General features: G+C 37.5%; 2 protein-coding genes across 2 annotated transcripts in view; one reads left to right on the top strand and one right to left on the bottom strand.

Annotated features, from left to right (window-relative positions):
* Window positions 1–7,094, top strand: part of KDM1B (lysine demethylase 1B) — a 28,847-nt gene extending 21,753 nt beyond the window's left edge. Inside the window, 3 exon segments of the mRNA XM_030481101.1 lie at window positions 782–904; window positions 3,251–3,403; window positions 4,290–7,094. Coding sequence (XP_030336961.1) covers window positions 782–904; window positions 3,251–3,403; window positions 4,290–4,373 — 360 coding nt within the window. The 3' untranslated portion in view covers window positions 4,374–7,094.
* Window positions 1,695–13,111, bottom strand: part of DEK (DEK proto-oncogene) — a 28,236-nt gene continuing 16,819 nt past the window's right edge. The window contains exons 11-12 of the mRNA XM_030481113.1: window positions 10,111–12,497; window positions 1,695–2,286 (exon numbers count right to left, since the gene is read on the bottom strand). Of these exons, the coding sequence (XP_030336973.1) occupies window positions 12,486–12,497 (12 nt within the window). The 3' untranslated portion in view covers window positions 1,695–2,286; window positions 10,111–12,485. The remainder of the gene's footprint in view (window positions 2,287–10,110; window positions 12,498–13,111) is intronic.

Genomic DNA, 13,111 nt, shown 5'->3' on the forward strand with positions numbered 1-13,111 from the left:
GACACATTACACATTTTTATCATCTTACCTTTTCATGTTTTTACAACAACTGCTGTTTACTACTTGGCAGCAATTAAAAGGTCATTTTGTAACCTTATGGCTTACTCCAAAAGGAAGCCATCCTGTGAAGATGTTACTAAGCTCTCTGTACCTGTACATGACTTCCCTTAAACACAAGTTTTCTCTTCAGTACTTTTAAATTCATTCTACATGAGGTTCGGTGTGCTGGTGCTGCCCAGAGACACTAGATATAATTTTTAATTTGCCTGATAGCTATTCTCTGCTAGAAGAATTGGGCCAAAATCTGCTGGTAAGAACTTAGTATTTGCCTAATCCAAAACATATCTAACTAGTATTTAAATAGATTCTTTTTATTACCACCTTTCAAAACTGGAATTCAGTTGAGGTAGAATTTTGGCACAGAACTGGAGCTCAAGAGGTTTGGGTTTGCCACAAACAATAACACTATAAATGCCGAATGTTTTGGTGTAGCTTTTAAATAGGTATATAGGAAGTTTTCAGATAATTCAGCAAGTTGTGAAAGGGGCTGACTGTAACACAGATATGTGAACAAGACATCAAAGGATGTTAGTAAATTGAGCATAAATACTGTAGAATATGCACCCTTTATTCTAAGGAATTAAATGCACTTTCCTCTAGACAAAAGTTGCTTTGTAGCTGAGAATCTCTCTGTCAATACAATTAAAAGGGACTCTTCAAGAAATACTTAATAGCTCTAATAATTTCAAAATGATCTCTTATGTTAATGTGTTGTTTTTAGGGCAAAGAAAGCATTTTAATGTCAGTGGTCACTGGAGATGCTGTGACAACCATTAAGAATTTAGATGATAAACAAGTACTGCAACAGTGTATGACTGTGCTTCGAGAGCTGTTTAAGGAGCAGGTAAAAGAAGACTCTTTTATTAAGAGATGAATTAACTTGCCAACAGACATAAAGCTTTCAATCGTATTACTTCATGATGTATAGAAGAACCTTTGATGTTTAAACTACTTTTCCTTTCTTATCAGTTTGAGGAATATGCTTCCTTTGAGACACTTAAAATACAATGTTGGTCTCTTTATGTGGAAAAATGTGAATTGAAATATCTTAGATCTGTCTGAAGGAAAATGGTAATGAATTAAAAACCAGAAATGAAACTATCACCTTTCAAAGTGCTTTTAGAAAGGCAAATCAATAAAATCAGTAACTTTAGTCAGGTAACATAAATACACTTCTTTCTTAGCTGTCATTTTCCAAAGAGATAGTTGGGTGCGGCGGGGTTTTGCCATCACTGCTTCCAATACGATAAAAAGCTTTTAAGCTAGATTAATTTTATTATGATTTTCCCTACCCCTATGTAAAAAGCAACTGAAAATACAGTGCCCCCAAAACAAATCCCTTACTCTTGTAATAAGAAACAACACTTCCTGAGCTGTCTTGGGATGGAGGTACATTGCAGAATTATTTATCAAGGACCTTGCATCCTCAGTGTAAAAAAGATCAGAAAATTTCTACCTTTTTTCTTCCCCTCAGCTCATCATTAGGATAAAAACTAATAGAAAACTCACGGAAATCTGGGGCAAGCAGAAGACTATCACTTAAGCAATGTTATTTGCATTCCACTCTATAGAAAGTAATGCCTTAGTTTAAATTACTTAGGCAGTTGGATCCCAAGGAATGCTTTGTGCTGATGTTCACGGGTGATCTCTCTAGTTTTACTGATAGTTCAGATGTTAGGATTCAATGACATTGGAAAACTTTGGTATCTGAAAGCTCAACTTTTCCTAGAAAACTACATTTGGTGACAGCTTTACAGTTACCAGAATCACGTGCAATCTAAGTCCACATACCTGCTATTGTGATCTCATGAGAATGTAGAGGCAGCAAACAGGTCTTTGGTTTTGGTGACGCTCTGGTCTAGAAGAGTGATTTTCATGTCCACTCTCCATGCTTTATAGCAGTTGTGAATTTCAGTCATCTGTCCACAAACGCAGTGTGATTTTCAAAGACAAGATAGCTTCCAGGGGTGTACCAGAACTTCTGGGTTGTCCATGAAACGTGCCATGGTTAGCCATTGTCTTGATTGCTTGAGCTTTAGTCTCAACGTGCTGCCTGAATGGAGCACTCTATTTGTTGATACCAGATGTTGTGTAGGAGGCAACCAGGGGTGCTGCTGTTTACTTGTCACAAGCTCCCCAAGTGTAAGACACAGCTGTAGTTGACTATGCCCTCAGACCAATTGTTTTCCAGGGCTCTTTTTGGTAGAATTATGTGCAATTTTTATGCTGCAATGTGACAAAGAATACACAGTATTACTGTCATGGCTTTAGCATAGACAACTCTTGACTTTCTAGGTTTGTTTTGGTTTTGGGTAGGGTTTTTTTTTTTCTTCCTGAACCGGTTTCGAGCCAAGCTCATTTTCTGATCTTAGATAAGTAATGTTATTTCTCCACTGGAATAAAATTATCCCCAAAATGAAGATTACCATTTGACATTTAACAGCTAGAAGTAGCAAAGCACCATCCCTTACCAAGATAGAAAGTGCTTACATTACACCACAACATGTTGAATCATAGAATAGTTAGGGTTGGAAAGGAGCTTAAGATCATCTAGTTCCAACCCCCTGCATGGGCAGGGACGCCTCACACTAGACCGTGTCACCCAAGGCTCTGTCCAACCTGGCCTTGAAACACTAACCAGGGAGGAAGCATTTACCACATCTTTGGGCAACCTGTTCCAGTGCCTCACCACCCTCACAGTAAGAGCTTCTTCCTCGTATCTTATCCTGAACTTTCCCCTGCTTTAGCCTTAAACCCATTACCCTTGTCCTATCACTACAGTGCCTGATGAAGAATCCCTCTCCAGCATCGTTGTAGGCCCCCTTCAGATACTGGAAGGCTGATACCGATATTGGTATTTTACCTGTTTGCAAGAGTATCTATCTATTTTGAGAATTCCCCCCTCCTCCCCCCTGCATTATGTAGTTCTAGGTCTACCACAGTATCCAGATTTGTTGCGTTCAAAACAGTGCAGCTGTGATGTTTTGGGCATCAGGCAAGTCTAGCAAAGAAAATCATCTTTGTGGTTAGTATTGTTACAAAGAAAACTGGAAGTTAATTCTGAAATGTGATCTAATCTGTATAGTAATAAGGCTGCATACCCTAAGGATAACAAGAAACTGTTATGAGAAGAATCTATGCAATTATGAGCTTTTCTTTGCAGTGCATAACTTCCGTTTTCGTTTTGCAGGAGGTTCCTGACCCGGTGAAGTTTTTTGTTACTCAGTGGAGCAAAGACCCTTGGCTCCAGATGGCATATAGCTTTGTGAAAACAGGGGGCAGCGGTGAAGCTTACGACATTATAGCTGAAGACATACAAGGAAAAATTTTTTTTGCTGGTGAGGTAAGTATCTTTGTTACTGTTGATTAAAGTTACTGGGGAACTATTTCTTATGAAAGATCATCTTTTGCTAACCAACACCATTAATCTAGAGGTAGCACATAAATATTCTGTTACACAAATATGCTAACTCTTCATCAGGAATTGTAGCGATAGGACAAGGGGTAATGGGTTCAAACTTAAACAGGGGAAGTTCAGAACAGATAAAAGGAAGAAGTTCTTTACTGTGAGGGTGCTGAGGCACTGGAACAGGTTGCCCAAAGAAGTGGTAAATGCTCCATCCCTGACAGTGTTCAAGGCCAGGTTGGACAGAACCTTGGGTGCCATGGTCTAGTGTGAGGCGTCCCTGCCCGTGGCAGGGGGCCAGGAACTAGATGATCTTTAAGGTCCTTTCCAACCCTAACTATTCTGTGATTCTATGATTGTAACATTTTTTGATTTTGACTCAGAATCCTTTTTATTAATATTATTTGGCATGGAAAGTCTGCCAACTATTTCAGGTCAGGAGTGAACCATGTAAACTATAACTGCAGAACATGACAAGACTATACTTGTGTCTTTAGTCAAATTGTCTATTACTCCATTTGTGGGTAACATAACAAATGCATGCCGCTGATGGTATAGGTGCATTCTATACTGGATCAGAACTCACCCGCCCCACTAAAGTGCAGATGCCAAAACAGACTACTACTTTTGCTAGTTGATCTGCCTGCAAATTTTGAAGTAGCTAAAATCTTAAATATTTCCTCCTAAATCCTTCCTAAGTAGTTTTCCATGGCTTTTAAAAATGTTTGTATATGATTAAGGAAAATAAAATTGATATTATAAACTGAAATTCTATCTGTCCTAATTGTTTTAGAAAAAACTAACTTTGTTTGTTTAAATACAGGCCACAAATAGGCACTTTCCTCAGACCGTCACGGGAGCTTACTTGAGCGGAGTTCGAGAAGCGAGCAAAATAGCAGCATTTTAAGTACTGAAATTTTGTGTTTATAGATATATTTTTAATTGTTTTCTGTGGGTAAAACTATCTTCAAGTTTCCTATTGCTGCCTTTTCCCTAAGCGGTACTTAAATAGTGTATGGTACCTGAAGATAAAATCTTCATCTTCCTTTTCTTCTTTCTCCCCAGCCCCCTCACTCCCCTCCTTCTAAGCCCTGATGATACATATTATTGGGGATTCTAAGGTATTACTAGCAAGAGTGACACTGGAATCCCTGGCTGCAACTTAACTAATGGAACTTTAATTGAGAGTCCTCTTCTGTATGGCTCCAGTCACGCTATTGTGAACCTTCATTTCAGAAGGTCAGATTAAAACAAGACAAAGTTGATATACAGCATTAAAAATGCTGGCCGTTAGTAATGATAGGAATTTTCCACTAACTGTGCTTCTCAGGTTGATTATGCTCATAGGAGTTCCAATTTCCTCCCCAAAGCCTAAATAGCCTAGAAAAATTCTAGAATTATTTGTAGGAAGGAACTCAACTTTTTCCACTTGGAATCAATAACCTTTTCTATAATATTTTTCATATTCTTAGCCTCCACAAAGTGGGCTTTGGAATATCAAGTTTGTTCCTTTAAATCAGATGGCTGGAACAGTTTTCTGTGCAATCATAGAAAGGTTATTGTAGCTAATAGAACTTGAAAAATTCTCTTTAAAAAACTTTAAAATATTGCTTCTGCTGCTTATTCAGAGAAATTTTTATTACAATAATAGGCTAAGTTCAGATTTGCTTAGTGCTTCTGATCATGTAGGAACAGGACAGCTTAAAAATACTCTTACGTCTATGAGTATTTTGAAAACAAACTTCCAAATTAAATTTGGGCTGAGTAGAGAAACTATCTACTGATATGAGTGCACAGCTGGGGGTGAAGGACTCTAAGTTCCTAAAGGCTCATTCAGCTTTTATATTTAAAAAATAAGTGAAGATGAATGAGGAAAAACAGTAACACTTTTATGAAGGGCTGAAACAAGGTGGCTTGCACTTTGACTTGAAGTTGGTTTTTTTTTTTTTCTTTTTTCCTTTATAATTTAAGTATTGTTAAATACAACTTGAGGGAGTAATTCAGTAAGGCCTAAGCATCTATTTAATAGCTTTTCCACGGGACAGGGAAGGAAATAAAGTATTTTTCAATAGAAATAAGACAGACATAACCAGGATCTCTGTTGTAATACTGTTCCACTAAAATGGTATTAATGAAAGAAAAGGTAACCCAACTTTTAGATCTCTTCCCCTATGCCTTGCCTCTAACTCCTGCACAAACCTCCTGACTTCTGGAAGGAAAGTAAGTGCTTATTTTCTTCCCCCTCATCTATTCTTATGCAGAGAGGTTTTTTCCAAGAATAACAGCAAACTTTTGAGTTACATTGCTTATTTCCATAAAACTGTATCCTTGGGAAAAAAACCAAACCAAACCCAACAAGCAAAAAAATCGTACTGAATAAACGCAATTCTTCTTTTTAAATACCTAATATTTTGTTGTTAGAATAGCTATGATATTGTTAAATGCCTTTATTTAATCTCTAATTTACGAGGTGAAGATGTTTATATAACTAGATGTTTTTCAGATATATATTCTGTTCTGCTTCTTAAAGCTGAATTATATGAATTAATAGGAAAAATGTAACTGTTCATAATTTTCCTCTATATAAATGCTACTATGTACAGTTTAAAAGTACTTCCAAGTATTAAATTGCAATTTAAAGGTGATAAGAAGCAAGACAAAATCCTCTGATAAGAAAAGGTAATCAGGCATCAGATTTTGCTTTGGGTAATCATTTGCACTTTGTTAATTTCATATATTACAAGCCAATTCACAGCCTAAGTAGGAAAGATTGAGAACTGCATATGTTTGACTTCCAAGTTTCTTTTCCAGTTTATGATATATGACAAAATTATTGGGAGAGGAGCTTCCAAAGGTAGGAAAAAAAACCCCCTAATTTCTACAAGCCCAAATGGCTGCTTCAGCTGACCTTGGTCAAAGCTGACCAAGTCAGCTTAATAACAACATATAAACACATTATGTTTTAGACAGGAAATGTCTGGAAAGTTGAGCTCAGCGTCCATTTCTGCAGTCCAAAGTTTGTGTGAACATGCTTGATTTTAAGCATATGCTTCCATCCTGTTAATTTGCACTTGGAGTTTCAAATCTATAAATTTGCAGGTAGATAAATGCTATATTCTACAGAATAAAGATGGACACGAACAAATATTGTCATGTTTGGCTTCAGCTGCTGCACACTTCTTTTAGCATTAAAAAAAGGATAACAAATGATGAATTAATGATGAATTTACTAATGGCCTAGCCTATTAATTATTTGTATATTATTTCGGTGCCAAGGCACTTAAATTATGTTGTGCTGCACTTCAGTTTGAGGAGTAAATAAAATAAGTGTTCCATTATAATTTACATTCGTTTGAAATGTATAAGAACATCAGGCTGGTTCTGAGACTTCATTCCTTAATTAATGTTCCCCCCAAATTTTTTTGATACCTATGTTAAAATTTATTTGAAGCATGTATATGTTTTTTCTTTTGTGTTTAATTTATTCCCTGCAAATAAAGGACTGGGGAATGTTTTCTTTGAGAAGATTTGTTAAATGTTTGAATGCAGAGCATGATCTGTTACAGTTCAACTCTTCTGTGTGACTATGTTATGGCAGCAGAATAAAACTGGAAAGTATCCACAGGATGCTCATGTTTTGGTGGGTGTTTGTTTTTGTGTTTGGTTTTTTTTTTTCCTTTAAATTTAACTAGTAGTTAAACCTACTTTTTTGTTACATTTGATATTATGATTTCATTTACCAAATTTATAAGCTTGTATCAGATTATTTTCCTTAGCCAGAGGAAATTTAAGCTAAAACAGTTGTTTAGAAGCACTGCCCCTAATTTTAAAATAGCCAGGAAAATCACCAGAGAACCACTTAATGCTTTTCACTGAATAATTGTAGTATGAACGCTTTGTAGGTTCCTGAAAGGTTCCTAATAGTCACAGATCACTGTAGGCACGTGCAAGCCTAACTATAGACACAAAACATTTAAAATACAGCAACAAATACTGATAACGCTTATCTACATTGTTTTTCTTGAAGGGGAGGTTACATGTTTGTTTAGTCCAAGTCTGACTGCAGACAATAAAAAAAACCCCAAACTCCTTCTTCCTTTTGAAGTTTGTTTCAACCAGTTACACGTGTAGGTTTGAACCAGTGAAAGCATTATGGTGTGGAAGAGTCACTGCTTTCCCCTAACCCTGTCATACTTGATTAGTAGTTCAAAGTTTGTGTCCCAAAGACGCACTTTGTTCTCCTAATATCTCCCAGCAGGAAATTATTATCATTACACTTGCACTGGTCTTGAAAACATTAATTTCATTCTAAGAATAACAATTTTTGAAATGGAAACAAAATACTAATGCTGCTTTTAAAATTCAGTGCAAATCAGTAGATTTCATCACACTTCTAAGAAGGACAGTCCTTCCAGAAAACTACTGATGTGAAGGAATTTTTTTCTTTTTAGAATTCATCCCACCTGTTTAAAACTTAAATCAGAATGATAAAAGTATAAGGAGTCGAGTAGCTGAGTCTACAAAGGGTGCGAATCCAAGTGAACACAAGGTCAGGTGAAAAAACAGGGCAAGTTACGTAATATTGCCAATCCTCTTATCGCCAGGACCCTCTGGAGATCTTTTAAGCCGCTACTCAGAACAAGGCCAAGTGGAACTGGTTGCTCAGGGCCCTGCCAGGCTCAGTTCTGAACATCTCCAACAACAGGAATTCTACAACTGCTCCAGGCCCTGTTTCCATGTGACCTGTGACCAACCTCATGGGGAAGCTTTTCTGCCCCACACCTGTAATTGCAACCTGTGGTGGCAACCTGTAATTGCAACCTGTAATGGCAACTTGTGCCTGGTGCCTCCCATCCTCTCACTGTGCACCTCCAAGCACAGCCTGGCCCTGCCTTCCTCATGCTCTCCCATTTAGTAGTTGCAGACTGCACTATGATCCCCTTTTATCCATCTCTTCTCAAGGCTGAACAAGCCCAGCTCCCACAGCTTCTTCCCCCTGCATTGTGTGCTCCAGCCCCATGGCCATCTTGGTGACCCTCCACTGGACTTGCTCCAGTATGTCCATGTCTGTCATGCACCCAGGAGCCCAAAGCTGGACTCTGCTCTTGGAGGCAGGCTCACAAGGGCCAAATAGGGGTAAGAATCACTTCCCTCAAGCTGCTGGCTACACACTTGCTGAAATAGCCCAGAGTGATGTCAGTGTTCCTTATCAGAGGGCACATTGCTGAGTTGGGTTCGACTTGCCGTCTGCGAGAACCACCTGCCCCCCCCACCCTGATCCTTTTCCGCAAAGCTGCTTAGAAAGAAACCACTGTCTCCAGCCACGCTGTTGGAAAGGGGTTATTCCACCCCAGAAGCAGGATGCTGCATTTACTTTTGTTGACCATTATGAGGTTGCTGTCTATCCATTTCTCCTGCAAGTCAAGGTCCATCTGAATAAACTTTTAGACCTGTAACTTCTTTAATAAATACTTCTGAATTCAAAGGCAGGAGAGACATTATTGCAGAAGGAAAAGAATATACTTATCAGCATTCAAGATGTTTCTTTGCTTTTTTCAGCAAGTGAAACATTGATTTTACTAGATTTCTTATTGCACGTTTTCAGGCAGTATGCTGCACCTTACAGATTTTTCCATTGCTTTGCCTAATAGTAACTAAAATTCCAACTTGCCACCACCAGAAGTCATTTCAGCAATACTTCAACTCGCTCAGTCAATGCTACTTGATTATAGTCAACTTTGCGGTTTGCAAACAGGATAATTAGATTCTTACCCAAGTGGTTATGAGCCACCCTCTCTCTGAAAACAACAGAGCAAATAAACCCTATTGGAAAATCACCATGCTGGACTGCCCAGGGGCATCATTTAGCCACATTAAGCACTGGCCTCCAAAAAGGTTATTTTTAAGGTCCATCTTAGCAGTGGCTAATCTAAACCCAGACATTCATAGATCTTGCTGTCATATGGCCTTGTAACATGATAATGCAGTAGGAACACAGATGCTATATGCAAGCCTGCTCAGGCCCAAGAACGCTATAGTCTAGAGCTTCCAGAAAAAAAGTGGATGGTGCTTAAAGCTGTGTCTTCCTAATTCATCTCTGTTTAGATATGCCTGAGCAGTGTACCATGGGTTACCACATAACTCCAACTCAGCTCTTTTCCTAAAGACATGTTAACCTCTTCACTCAAAATTTCTATTCTTTCCCTTTTCCCTCCGAGCCCTCTCCACCCTTCTTCTACAGGGCCCATACACTGCTACCTCAGGTGCCAAGCTCAGTCTTAAGAACAGTTGTTTGATACAAGCAAGTCATTCAGGTTAACGTTGGGTGGTTTTGCAGGTCACTAACCCAAAATACTGAGTAGCAAAAACTGAACTAAACAGAGGAACAAATACACTGGACTGTAGGAAACTATGCTGTAAGTAATCAAATCAAAATGTTTAGGACTATTTTTTCGTAGAATACAACAGTCAGGACAATAATCTTAAGCAATCTGGAAGGTATGTGCCTGAACACTTTAATTAGTTACCTTTTATCCAGTTATCCAGTTTCTATTTTTTATGAGCACCTCTGTACAGGATTTAGAGCTCTGATCAGCTGTGTTTTTAATCCAATAGCATGAGGGTAAGGAAGACATTTTATTTACCTTTCAGTATTGTGCTGCAGCCTTTCCCCAAGTTGTTAGAAAGAACTTGGAATCTTGTCTCAGCTGCAGCCAGACTAGCACGGATTAGCAGGGAAAACAGCTCACACATTTCTTCTCTGTTGAGGACTACACTGAGTTGTAGTTAACAGATTGAAACAAAGTATTTGAAGGACAGGGAGTTCATTCCATTCCATCTGCACAATTCCAAAGTGGCAAGAAATGTGTACATACAATAAACAGAAGTACACCAACCTTTTGTAATTTTTTGTTAGGATTTTTATACTTGTGAGTCACTCCTCTTAAAAACACCTCCTGACCCATGTAACTGAAACCAACCAGTATATTTACCTAAAAATCACAAGGCAGTTCAAGCATTTGTAGAAAATCCATCCCAAAACCCAAGAAAACTTGACAGAAGTAATTTTCTGCTTTTAAGCAGGACTTGGAAACTTTTGATGCTTTTAATTGTAAATTAAAGTGTTTTTTATGCTAAGACAGTTCAGAGAAAAGAATCCCCAAACAAATAAAAAGAAACCAACCTCACAGAAGATATAAAATCGTACCCTGGTGTAAGGACATACATTTCAGCAATAGTATTTTTAAAATAGAGAAGCCTGATGAAAAAGGCTTGACTAGTTTCTACCAGACGAGATAAAGACAACCTTGTTTCTGTATAGATTTTTTTTTTTACTATATATTTAAGCAAATGTTAGATCATCAAAATTGATTTACATTTTTGTGAAAGACATTTATTGAATATAAAACCCCCCCTCATTACATTCAGCCTCATTATAAACCATTACACGCAAAGAAATTCAAAAAGTATGTTAAGAATAATAGTCTAACTGGCTGAACATTTTCAGATTTTAAATCATTTATGAACCCATATTTCCCAACTGTACAATAAAATTCAAAAAATATGCTTTGTCTTTCCGCAATACTACAGTCAGAGAGATTCTGTACTCATGGCGTTAATGACAGCCCACACTTTGGCAATTATTAGTTTCATAATTGTAAGTGTAGGATTGCCCAAGGTATATGGAGAACAGAAACCTAAAGAACAAAAACTTATGCAAAGAGTTCACTTTGATCTGAAAAGCTGTGGGCTAAAGTTCAAGACTGCAGGCTTAAAAGTACCATTGTCCATGTCGAAGCACCAAGGCTCAGGTTCAGAAGAGCTTTCGCATACAGAAGAGAACTTAACCACACACATCGGCGCTGCCCGATACGGAAGCCCCACTGTGGATTTCCAAAGCTATTGAGCCTCCCAGCTGTACATCTTGGACACCCACTTCCGAGACGCTAGGCCATCAAGTCAAGACGCTAAAGTACAGATTTTTTTGCAAAGTGACCTTTACAAATTTTCCTACAGCCTGTGGAAGGATTTCATTTACTTTCTCAAGCCATTGAAACAAATGTATCTGTAGTCTTGTGTACAAAGTTATACGCTGAAAAGCTTAAGTATAAAACTACGGTTTAGTTTCTGTACAAGGCAAGATGGGACAAACATCATAAAATCTCAACTTGTTTGCAGTTTCATGAAACTTCTGCATACCACTTTTCATCACAGCCTCACTGCTGAACACTGACATTTCATGTCATAAACTCTAAGATAACAAGATTAAAAAACTGATTTGCACAAAAGAAATCTGAAATAACTTTATATACACAACAGAAAGCCTTTTGAAAGTACAAAAATAACATCTTTATGCCAATTAGTTACCATGCTTTGACAGTTCTCTCAGTGCCTACACATGCAAGACAATAATCTAGATTCAGAATAATTCTGCATCTGTAGAATGTATCAGAATATAAAAGAGATTAACATGTGACTAACTCTTGTTATTTTCAGAATGGATATGTATTCAAAATATCTTTATAACCAATACTGCGATATTCCAGTCTCTGCATGTACATGTGTAGATAAGCAGCTTTCATCTTACTTGATTTTAAAATCTCCTGCAAGCTAGTAATCCACACTAAAAAGCTATGATGGTTCTAATGAATCTAGTTATACAAAGCAATTCAAAATGTACAAAAATTATAAAAAGGGAACATTTACTGCCATGCACGAAGCTTAAGTATGTTCAACTAAAAACTGCATCAAATGCAGGCTTGTTTTCAAAAAAAAAAAAAAAAAAAAAAAAAAAAAAAAAAAAGAAAAAAAGAAAGGAAAAAAGAAAAAGGAAGGAAAAAAGAAAAAGAGGACACACAAAGCAATTTACATCAACACTCTTTTAACATTTGATCAGCAGAATCAGCTCTGACTAAATACCACCAAGGGTAACACACATTCCTTTTGCTGGTGCCTATCAGATCTTCAAATCCATGGGAACATAAAACCAGGAATCTTCATTCCCCACAGTCAAATCAGATCATGAAATCAACTGAAAAGAGAAGTGTATTAGTTTTCTCCTTTCAATCCAGTTACATACAGCTACTCCTTTTCCATCAGACTATCAAGAAAATGCACTCTACTTTTGCTATCACAAAAACCCAAGAACATCCCTACAGCAAACAAACTGCTCTCTTAAGCCTTCACTGATAATGACACATGTCTGCACAGCACATAGGCACAACTGTTTCTAGATAGCCATGTATCAACATATGCAAATGAAGCCACATGAGAAAGTTACTTTATTACCTTCACTAAGAAAACCTCACTTCTCAGGTTCCATTTTTAGTTTTGGCAAGCAAAAGTAATTGAACTTGAAAATTTTTTTACTAATCACCAACCACAGACCAGACTATAAATCTTTTGTCATGAATACGTTAGATCACTAATCTTTATAGTAACTGAGTTACCAGGAGCACACGCAGAGAAAAGCTACCTATCCTCTTTTGCCTTCTCTCCTTGCCAAAGCTTGCAGGTCTGCAGAACTTATAACAACCTCATGCATTGTTACCTAAAATATATACGTGGTCAGTGCACAAATTACCAGTGCACCTTGCAGTCAAGGTCTGCCACTTAAAGCAAATGCATAGCTTTCAGAGAGTAAAA

This window comes from Strigops habroptila, chromosome 1, assembly GCF_004027225.2.
Source record: "Strigops habroptila isolate Jane chromosome 1, bStrHab1.2.pri, whole genome shotgun sequence".
Taxonomy (NCBI): Eukaryota; Metazoa; Chordata; class Aves; order Psittaciformes; family Psittacidae; genus Strigops; species Strigops habroptila.